The sequence below is a fragment of the Charadrius vociferus genome, unplaced genomic scaffold (genome assembly GCF_000708025.1).
Source record: "Charadrius vociferus isolate BGI_N301 unplaced genomic scaffold, ASM70802v2 scaffold365, whole genome shotgun sequence".
NCBI lineage: Eukaryota > Metazoa > Chordata > Aves > Charadriiformes > Charadriidae > Charadrius > Charadrius vociferus.
In genome coordinates, this window is record NW_009648559.1 from 1,372,960 (window position 1) to 1,384,698 (window position 11,739).

An 11,739-nucleotide genomic window follows, 5' to 3' on the forward strand; every position below is an offset into this window, starting at 1 on the left:
CAGCCCTACGGGGCCAACAGGCCCTTTTGCAACATGTTATTTTTACCTCTTTCTAAAATATTTTCATTTAAGAGGGTCATAGGTAGTAAAAGAAAAAAAATAAGGCAGATACATAAATAATATACAATAATACAAGCAATAACTGAAAATGGACTAGTTTTTGTAAACACTCCAATAGCAATGAGAAAAAGTTAGGTAAATCAGTCAGGTCTGTAAATATGAAAGTTTTGCTATATTTTGGTCAGTCAGTAAGGCAAAAAGAAAGTCATAAATGTTAGTAGTTTTTATTCAGAAAAACAGAAAAGATAATCCGAAAAAGTATAGATAGATGGGTCAGAAACATTGTTTTCCAGGTTTGAGTGCTGTAGCAACACCACGGGTTTCCATACTGATATAAGAGAACAAAAAGAGCAAGGCAACATGAAAAAAACATGACTGATCATTTCCAAGTCCAGACATTTATCTAAAGATAGTGAAGAGGAAATTAATAAATAACTAAGCTTTTAATAAGTGCATCAGCGCAGGAGAGGCCTGACAGGGTCTAATGCAAAGAGGAGCTGCTGTGAGACAGCCCGGCTTCTGCCCCAGAACCAAAAAATCCAGTAACACAGTGAAACGAAAACTTGCATCCACCAGCCAGACCAAAGCCAGACTCCAACTGCCGGAAAGGAAGGAGCAAGCAGGAGAAAAAAGAGGTAGAAAAGAATGTAAATAGTGGTGTATCGCACTGAAGAGAGACAGAAAAGAATCTGGAGGAGCTTCTTCAAAGGGCACAAATCCCCTTTCTCTTCCAGCTCATGATGTTATACACAGATAACTTGAATAGTCTTCACAACAGGAAAAGCACGTTTCTGACTGGAGAACATGCATTCCCCAAGTTATCAGCCGCACAGAACGTACCTGCTCTGTGAAGCCATATGTGTGTGATCACAAAGGCAAAGAAATGGTTTCTTGCTGTCCAGGCAGCCAACAGGCATGGCAGGAAAATCCTGCAGCCACTGAGGTCAGGAAGAAAGTGCGTGTCGACTTGGGCAGCTTAGGATTCACCAGGACTTTTCATGCTCTGAATGCTTCAACACACCAGGGCACATCCTCACCATCTCCTTGCCCAATTCACCTGCTGCAGCTTGTCTGTAAACTGCCATGACCTGAGAGGTGAAAGGTGGGAGAGAGGTTGGGTAAAGCAAAACAGGAGCTTTCTGTATGACTCTCTGCTAAATAAAAGTGTTACCTGCAAAAACATTTAAAAAAAAAAATTAAAATTTTGCAATTACTATCTGATAGTAACAGTAATCCAACACAACAGTAGGTCTAAAAGCTAAAAGTCAATACATAGAGTCTGCTGGTAAATATTATTGAAAGTAACACCAGTCAAGCTACTCAACTTTTCAATAACCCAGCACGCAAGATATGCTCATCTCGCACAAATTGTCATGCAATTTTCCAGACACATAGAAGAGCATCTCTGGTACAGTGTGGATGTTGGTATGCAGTACGTGTTGTTGGCATCAGGAAAGCAATGCTGGAGTGATTGGTATGTCTCCTAATACAATGCCATGTAGCTATTCAGCTCCTGGAATTCAGTTTTATGCGATTCAATCAGCTCTAACAAGAAGAAATAGTAACACATTAAGCAAAGTTCTGAGAGACCAACAAATCAAAATGCTGTTTCACTGCAGCCTCTGTCAGCCTAGCTGCGGCATATTTCTTATTGGCCCTGTTTTTTTCTGTCCCGGTACAGAGAAATTATTGTTGAACACAAGGGATTAACCATGCTTGCTAATTCCACAGCGTCTAACATAACAAGATGATTCACATTTCCACTATGCTCTCCAATCCAGAATTTTAAGCAGGTTTTAATAGAAGTTAACCTACCTTCACAGCACCCTAATACAGCAATCCAAGACTACTTCCCTGTTTAATAACTAAATTGAGAGGAGAAAACCAGTGATTTACTCACATCAGCAGGCACAGCTGCAAGCCCAGCTCTAACTCTCTGTCCTGTGTACATCCCACAAGACCATAGCAAGTGGTTTTGCTCAGTATGATATTCTCAGAAATGCTTGCAAGCGCCCCAGGGATCTTTGTTAGGCTCAGTTACCCCACCAATTCATTAAAAGGGTTTGAGCTGTCTGCTGCTCCACGAACAGCTGACCCGTCCATCAGGAGTGGACGTAGGAGCATCCTTCACTGTGCTGAAGAAACGCCGCACATCTTAGTATTTCTGACTGCTTTACACTATTGAAATAAAAGGCATTTTTGCTGTAGAAAGCTGTGGCATTTTTCAGCAAAAATACTATTCCAGCCACAGCGCTAAGCTGGTCAGATTCAGCTTTCATTTACAACGGCATCAGGCTAGGGGTAATTCATATCACTCGTGTGAGTTTGCTCCGCTTTCAGAGACTCCCCCTCTGAGGAATCTGACCGAACAGGTCTCATTTTCTCTCAAATACACTGACTTCAGATATGTGCAATTACAGTGATGTCACCAGTGTTAACTGTGATTTACGCTTGCCTGAGATCAAAAATAGATGCAGGGCACTTGCAAGGAGAGAAGAGAAACTTAACAGTAAAATACAAAGGATCAACTCTGCTCTTGCAAATCATGGGTCTTACAAATCCCCATTTATCAATGAAAAACATAACCCCCATGTATTTGTAGGTGTTAACTAGTTTCACCATTTTTTCTGATTTGCCATTATTTTACTGCCACTAGATCAATTATCTTAGCCTCAGACATCAAGTCTTTCTGAGCCTCTTGGCTAGTTCCCTGAAAAAGATAAGGAATTCTTATTCATTTTAGTACATTTTAGCAAATGTAGCAAATCCACTGGCATTCCAATCTATAATGGACCTACCTTCCAAAACCAACACAGAGCTCTCATGATTACTGGCTTTTGATGTTTACAGAATATTAGAGTTTAGATAGCAAACTGATATTAGCTACATATCCTTGCACAGCAATACAGTAATCATCTCTCAAATACTTCCTTCCATTTCTGGAGCGCTTAAGACTCTGAATCATGCAAAGCCACGCAGTTCAGCAAGAGGAGAGGTGACAGGCAGAGCAGAGGAGATTGCAGAGGGTATCTTCACTGTGGGTTGACCCGTAACCACAGGGAGCCCAGCAACTGCAGGGAGACAGCAGCTAGCGATCAGCCAGACCCGGGCTATCTGCAAATCCACCCTGACCTGAACCAACCCCCCTGATCAGAGCAGAGAGAAAGGGGATGGGTTTTAAACTCCTTCACAGGGCTGGAAGATGCCCCTGAACGATTTTGCCACGGATGAGACAGGTACAGCGGTGGTACAGCCATACCCCGCAGGGTGCTGGAGGTGCCAAGCCCAACTGCGGGGAGCTGCTCTGCAGGGAGCGGCCAACTCCGTCCTCCACAGAAGCACAGTAACGGCTGCCAGGCGTGCTCAGGTGGGAGTGCAGAGGTGCAGGGTAGAGCTGTGTCCCCTTACAGCAGAGACAGCAAGCAACGGATCTGGGTCTCACCGGGGCCAGGATGGAGATCACCGGTGTGGTTCTGACCCCAAGACCCAACACAGAGCTCACCTCACAGTCCTGCGGTGGTGGGGAGACAGCGGGCGCTGGTGAGTCCCATGACAGAGCTTCCAGGCTTCTACAGGCTAAATAAAGACTCCTTTTTCCTTCCTCTCAGCTTCTGGATGATCCAGGCTGCAAATGACAAACCAAGAACACTAAGAAGCTGCAGTGGCACCTGAAGCTTTATGGTGGGCACGAGTTCCAGGAAAGTCAACAGGACCAAGCCCTGATACGTGAAGCCCTAAATTTGGCTAAGTTTTTTTTCATGTGAAAAGGGTTTAGTGGTTTTTTTTTTTTTTCTCTAGGAGTTGAAGGATACTCACTGATGCTGCTGTTGATTTGGGGGGAAAAGGATTAAATCAGTGTGGATCACTCAGTCTGAAGACGTAGTTGTCCTATTAGTGTAATTAGCAGCTGCATTGTAGAGGAACTGATAACAGCCAGCCAACATAAACCACTGTCAGCTGAAAACCGGCCTCAGCAATTTGGGGTTTGGAACTGAAACTTTTTACTTCTGGCAGAAAAAGAGAACAAATGGCATTTTGGTGGTGTCGCTTCTTTTTGCTCTCTACTTAGAAAAGTCACAGCCAGCATCTTAAAAAACTAATTTTACCAGCACTTAGCCTTTAATATATACCAGTGGTAGCTGATACTTTAAAAGAGGGAAAACTTTTTAAAAGGCAATAATGCATGAAGGGAGATGCACGCAAAGAAAGACAATGTTAAACAATACTAAAAATAAATGTAGCTTAAAAAGATCCCTTAAAACCAGCTGTTGACGTTACAGATTTAATTAAAACGTAATTAGTTATACATTCTCCTTTGGAATGAACAAGCATATTACAGCCTTCATCTACAATGAATTGCCTTTTACATTCATACCTCGCTTTTGCCTGTAAAAAAGGCAAGTTTTTACAGGAAGTGTTGTAAAGGTAGGATAGTTCTACCTAAAAATTTACAGTCAAAGAAAACATAAAGCGATTTTTTTTTTTTAACCTACCGGTACAAAGTCATAACCATTGTGCTTGCAATGTTTGTAAGATACCTCCCAAGTATCCTTAAATGCACAAAATAGAAGAAAAGATAGAGATAAATGGATAAGGGATGGTGCTTGCATTAAATGAGGATTATGAAATAGGTCGCTTAAGACTAAATCAATCTAATGCCTTAATTGTCATTTACCTGAAAGAGAAATGTGCCGTAAACTACTCACCCTGCATGGATTTGTACAGGCAACGTGCAACCAATAGCTTTCCCTGGGGCTAATGCTTTATGGAAGCACCACTGACCTGGTTTTCTATGGAAACTACACGGATGTTTTCAATTCCAGCGTGGAACTGCAGCCTCGGTCATAGCCATCAAACTCCGCATTAGACATTCATGTAGCATTAGGCGTCCCGTAGCTGCCAAGGGCCACACAATGAGACATTGTCTGACCCAAAAGTCATATAATTAGGCTGATGGGAACAACACCAGTGGATGGTGCATTGAGCATATCCTAATTTTGGATAGGCCATTCTTTGGCTGTCTGACTACCCGTTAGCTGGGGAAGAAGTGAAGCCTGCTATTATCCACAGACAACTTTGCTGCTAAGCCAGAGTGATGACGAAAGGGCCGTTTGGCTTCAAAATCACCATTGGGGAAAGGAAGGGCAGCCATATAGCAGAGATGCACTCAGTGACAAAGAGGAGGCCCTACTTTGAATTACTTTTCATTTTTGCGGAGTGGGTGACTCTACCTTCTGGAAGCCATCTCTGTAGCGAGAGTTACAGTGTTTTGCTGCGCCAGCTCCGTAACAGCCCAGCATCCATCAGAACATCTAATACCAAACGGCTTTAGAGGCAGCACTCGGCAGGATGGACACAGAGCTTGTGGCACGGAGGAGACGTGTGGAATTCCTCTCATTAGCAGTGCTGCACGTTTGTGCACAGACTCTCTCCTTAAAAGACTGACCTCCTGCACAGCCAAGAGAGAGCTTTCCAAGAACCATGTGACTCCAAAGATTGAGGACATTTTCTGCCGGAGTGGGTTTTTGATTGAAATTAGTCATAGAAAGTTACATTTTTGTGGCCTGAAAACATCTTCAACTGCGTCAAACACGGAGCAGTTTCATAATTGCATGTGACTGACTTTTTTTTTTTAAAGAGATGACATAAGGAGAAAGAAATATGAATGTTTGGGAAGCTTTAAACCTCCCGCCCGCCCTTGTGCAACAGTTGCAAATAATTCCAAAAAAATATCTTGTGACTTACATTTTCAACAACAGAAAGTGTATCATGTCATTTAGGAATGTGATTGGTCTCTAGGAAGCGATACAGACAGCAAGCACATTCACCTTACTGTCAACTGTGTGTTCTACATTATGAAAAATTAGGTATACGTTCCATAGTACTTAATTACAGCAAGGCTCAGGCAAATTCCACTGTTTTCAGCTATTCTTGCCATTTTAAAACATGTGGTCTAAGACCTGCACAGCTGTAGTCATATCACTATGCAAACAGCATCCCAGCCATGGGAATAGATCTTATTATCCGTATAAATTATGAACAATTTCACAACATCAATCCCCTTCTGATGCTTCGTGATGTAAAACATCACTCCTCCCATCCTCCTTCCTGCAGGAAAAGCTCTGTTCAGTGATGCTCAGCCACACGCACAGGGATTACTATATCAGTGCTGTGCGCTTCTTTACAATGTTAATGTTTTCATCCCCATTAAAAAAGGGCACCTCATTTTTAAGTGTTAGTGATGTTACACCAGCGGAGGCAAGAAAATTGCTAGCCAAAGTTGGCTTTCCATATCCTCATCAAAGCCCACCAGTATAACATTGGGATCACATATTTCTCCTTAGTAAACCCCACCACACCTGTAAGTGCCACAGGGGGAAGAGACACTGTATCACTGTATAAGATTGTTCAAATAACATGTAAAAACAGAAATCTGGGAAAAAAAAAAAACAACCCAAAACGAACACAGATTTCAAATATAATCCAGTCCTGTGTTTGTTTGCTCTAGACCAATATGATTACCACATGCCGGCTACTGTGAACTGATTAATTAGGAAGTATCAGTGATAATATTTTGTACTTACATCAGGACTTCCACCTCAGGATACTTCAATAATGTCAATTAATTAATCTTCACAATACTGCCTGTAAGTAGGTGTCATTAGTTCATTCACAGATGGAAATCCTGAAGCATATAAAAGGTGAAATTAATTAGCTGAGATGATACAATGACTCAGTAGCAGAACTAAAGATCCTGAAACCCCCCCCTTTTTTCTAAGTCTTAAAGGGGCATGATTTACTTGCCCCTTGCAGTTAAATCATGGAAATAATTTCCAAATGTGTAGCAGAAACTTCTGTGACTCTGTCAAAACCACTATTTATAGGTCACGGTCTCACTGAAATTTTCATTTGATTAAAATAGCTTCTGCTCTTTAGTACACCCATCAAAACATAAAGAACATCAAAATCAAATAAAAGCTGCCACTAGATCTAAATGAACTGGAGTATTGCTACTGTTTTCTCAGGTCTAAATTAAGGCTCTTTTGTAGAGGGTAAAAGTGAATAAAACATAAAAACAAAGGACAAAATAGGAGACGACAGACTATGCACCCATTCGTGGCAGTCACATTTACGCGGCAATTGCCATTCATACTAATGTAAAGTGGGCCACACAATTCTACCAGGTATGAAAGGCAGAAGAGCCCTTATACCTAAGAGGAAAAAGCACTTTAGCATGTTTTATCTCCACCACAAGTGGAAAACCAGTAATGAGGAACATCAAAAATCCCTTTCTGTTCTCCATTTAAAACTAACAAGGCACTTCTCTTGGTGCAGTCTTATCAAAGGCTATACATTTCTTGAGACAGCTAATCAATCACGTTTGTAGTGGTAAAGGTATAAGATGCATTTCGTATGAATGTATTTAACTGACTGATTTTCTTCACCAATAATCTTACCAGTGGAGAGCTATGGGTTGTTGCAAAAGATACGGAAAAAACTTCCCTACCAAAAAAAACCCCAACAAATCCACAATAGGGAGAAATCTTGTTTTGTGCTTTGGATACGGTTTTATATGCAAACAAACTTTATTTGCCAGGGTTCAATTTATGGGGAGAATTAAATCCTGATCAAAGGGAACTTCTGCTGTTGGCTTCATGGAGGCCAAAACTGAGAAAAATGCCGCCCAGGACGGATACAGGTGGTTTTTGTCGCCACGGCCCCACCTGATATTCGTTGAGGCCACAAATTCAACATCACGCAATAGAGGCTATTTACCAAAACTCCACAGATCTTAAAAGATCAGGGCTACATGGTACTCAACAACATTGTGCATATACATACGTGTTTATATCCAGGTCACACATGCTACACGTCTACAGATAATATTAAAGAATAATCCATATACCAAATGCTTAAATGGTTTGGATACAGCTTCATCACTATATAAGTACATTGTGATCCAACCTAATTCACAAAAACTAAGCCAGAATAAGCTTTTTACTTTTTAATCAAAGTTAGAAATTAGATGAGATGTAATTATTTTACATATCCAACTGTGGAAGCCTCATTAAAATCCTTAATATTGAGTAATAAAACAACAATAAAACTTTTTCTAGTGTTACAGTGGGTTTCTGTTAACATTAATGCACTGAAGAAGTAAAGACTTTATAATCCATGTTTTTCTGGAGGATTTTTAGCAGTCAGCAGTGTACACAAGTATATACTGAATATATGATCACATATATATATATGTATTTTTTCTGAGAAGAAAGGGAGAGAACACAGTAGTCACGGGTGTCTTCCCACATCGCTCGCCATTGACTAGAGCGCTTCTCCACCTGCGAACTCGGGCCCTTTGGCGTTTGCCAGGTAGGCTATCATAAAAACTAAATCAGAAATTCAAATGATTATACAGACTGAAGCATCCCTTAACTACCTCGGATTTAAAATAGTCTTTGGTCTCTAATTAAATCATCTCTGCTAGAGAGACAACAGGTACAGGAAACACAAGCAGAGGCAGGGTGAATAATTACTTTTTGCTTTTTCTAGATCAATTAAACGCAATACTCACCAGCTTGCTCCTCCAGCGGCAGAATTCCCATTCACTTCAGTGACAGCAAAGCATCATTTCGATTTCCAAAATGGCAAGAGAAGGAGAATGGAGAAAAAGAGACAGGTGAGGGGGTTGGCAGAGACGAGTGAGAAACATCAAACAAAAGGCAATCTAATTTAAATACCTTACTGTACTAGATTCTTACTACTAAATTTAAAGTTTGCTTTTAACTCTCATTTCAATCAATTTGCAGGGGAAAAAAACAATTAAAGAGTAAATTTAGATTAAATTGATCACTATAATTTATTTGGCAACAAAATAATATAGTGGAAAGACCTTCCTTCCAGTAAAAGACTCTGGCTTTGATGTGTGATTGTTATGCAAATTCCACGGAGTACAAGATACGGACAGAGGAATAATTAAGCTCAGGACTTTGTGTATAATAATTCTTACAAATGTAAATGTATCCTTTTTTGAGATAATTATGTGTATACGTGTTGGAAACCATACACGTACATTAGCAAAGCCAGGAGACTGCCCCAAAGGTGCCGATCCCCCGCGCTGGGGGCACCCACCCCCCGGCAGCTCCACGGACCACAGAGAAACCTCTCGTGGTGGAGACCCCACGTACAGTTTTCAGCCCCAACACACAAACATTTGAAAAACAAAGTGATCTTTGTTCTGGAAGACAAACATTGACCATATACATCTATATATTTCAAAGCACTCAATTAGGAATTGAACTTTGCCCCTTTCTCAGGCTTTGAGATATTCCTGCACCAAACACAAGCCTTTATTCTGCTTTCCTGCGGGCATCCCTCTCCCGTTCCCGCACACCATATGGCCCCAGACCCCGGGACAAATTCTGAGCTGATTTATGGCCTCTGCAGTCCGGGGGCTGACCCACGGTATAAATCTGGGGGGCAGCACACATGTGCAGCCTGCACGTTCCTCCCCACGCTGCCTCTGCTCTCGTGCACTCGTCTCCACCAGCCACAGACCTGGTGTTTCACACCCCACCATGGGGAGCAGATTCAGGTTCGGGGCACATCACTGCAACCCAGCAAGCAAGGAGACCTCACGCAGCGGACAGCACACATCCCAGTACACCTCTGAAATGGAGGAGGACACACCGGCCCCACGGTGGCCGGAGGGTCCGGGCTGTGGAAGTGCCTGGGGTGGATGCTGGTGACCCCACCGGCGTGCCGGGCAGCAAAGGGCGGCCACCACCAGGCACACACATTTGGAAGACAGGGCAAAAGGCACTCGCTGCATCGTCGGACGCCAAAGCAAGAGTAATCCAGACTGGTCCCTCTGCGGGTGAAATAATTCCCAAAGAGGAATGGCCGCAATCAGGTTTTTAAGGCACTGCAGCCCATCTTCCTGTCTCCAACCAACACGTGCGTGGAGCATGCGCAGGGGGTGAAACTGCGTACGGGGGCCAAAAAGGCATCCAGGGCCACGGACAGAGAGGGGATTGCCTTTGTTTCAGTCACAGTTTGGTGAAGAAAATACCAAGATAAGTCCACAGATGACGAAGCCGGTTACTTTTAACGAGGGACTCGCAGCCGAGCCCCACCACACCACCCAGGTCAGGGCATCTGTCGAGGTGCTGCACAGGCGCTGGTCGTTACAGGGACTGCGGCTGCTCCGTCTGCCATACCACTGCGATTAACACCGTGGAGACACACAGTATTGTACGTTAAGGGAGGAACGAAAAAGGAGGATAATTTAGTTTTCACTTTTTGTTCATCCTATTTACCTTTCATTTTCACTAAGCTTGGAAAATTAAGCAAAGTGATCAAATTCCCTTTTTTATTCATAGCCATTTTCACAACTTTTCCCAGACACCAGCACAGGATGTTTACACTGAAACAAGAAATTGATTGACGCATTTTGAGTACATTTCCTAAACACCCATCATTAAGAAAATATACACGTGGACTTAAATTTCCTGGTCCCTTCAAAGTAACCAATTTTGCCAAGGTGTTTTTTCAATGTCCACACCACTTCTGTATTTAAGCACATCTCTGCCATTCTCTGGATTTGTGGGTTTTTTTTTTCCCCCCAGCATTCATAACGACAAGCTTCCTGAGACAAATGCAACACTCAGCGAGGGATTTTAACTCTATAAATCAGATGATACCACAATCACAGTTCAATGAAAGAAGCAAAAATCAAATCAAATCAAACAAAGAGATCCCATCATCCCCTGCCGCATCCTCCCTCCTCCCCCTTCCCACCCAACCAGCAGCTCTCGAGTCCATAAAGGAGAGCGGAGCAGAGCCGCTCCGGCATACTCTGCTAAGCACAAAGTCAAACATATGAAATGCACTACATAGTTTGGGTTTGTTTTGTTGTTTTCACTCGCCCGCTGAAAAGTGCACCGGCACACTCAAAAAGAAACATTCATAGCGATCCGCAGCGACCTCCCGAAATCTGCTCTAACACGCTTTATCCAGCAAGTTCACTCCAACACTGACTACAGTCAGCAGTTGACTACAATCAGCAACAAAAACACTGCAGGGTTTGCCTGGTGGGTTCGCAGGCTCATTAGTCAGAAAGCGGCCGCACTTCCTTCGCCCCAACACCACTGCGGGCATCATCAAAAGCAAACAAACTTTACACGGCAATAAATTTTTTATTCAAATCAGCTTGTCAACACCAATTACCCGAACCACAACTGCCAAATACCAAGAAGCACTTTCAAGAACTCGGGGAGGATGCTAAAGCCCTCGTTCCACTCTAGAAAACACCGAGTCCGGGATGTGGTTCTGAGGTCCCCGGGCACGGCAGAGCCAGGACCCACAGGATGACAACAAAGGGGCCTCCCCTGCCATCTGCTTTTAGATCAGAAAGCTGTCAGCTCTTTCTTACATACGCTTTATTTGCTAAAAGTAGCAATTCAGATGAAACCAAGTATTTTTTGTGACTAAAAATTCAGAAAAAAACACAGTATTTCTAGAGGTGGAATAACCCCAGCAATATGCCACATATTAAAAAAACAAACTATTATTATTTTTTCCTTAAAAACATGTTATAAGGTATGAGCACTGCCAGGATTATTCTGGAATCTATCACGAGCTCAAGAGTTCCAGCAACATTAACATGACACAGTTTAAACC

At 42.5% G+C, this 11,739-nt stretch overlaps 1 protein-coding gene across 1 annotated transcript in view; it reads right to left on the reverse strand.

Annotated features, from left to right (window-relative positions):
* Positions 1 to 5,287: 5,287 nt before the first annotated feature.
* The window catches only part of MEX3B (mex-3 RNA binding family member B), an 11,885-nt gene continuing 5,433 nt past the window's right edge, over positions 5,288 to 11,739 (reverse strand). Inside the window, exons 3-4 of the mRNA XM_009886158.1 lie at positions 10,130 to 10,279; positions 5,288 to 5,590 (exon numbers count right to left, since the gene is read on the reverse strand). Coding sequence (XP_009884460.1) covers positions 5,288 to 5,590; positions 10,130 to 10,279 — 453 coding nt within the window. The remainder of the gene's footprint in view (positions 5,591 to 10,129; positions 10,280 to 11,739) is intronic.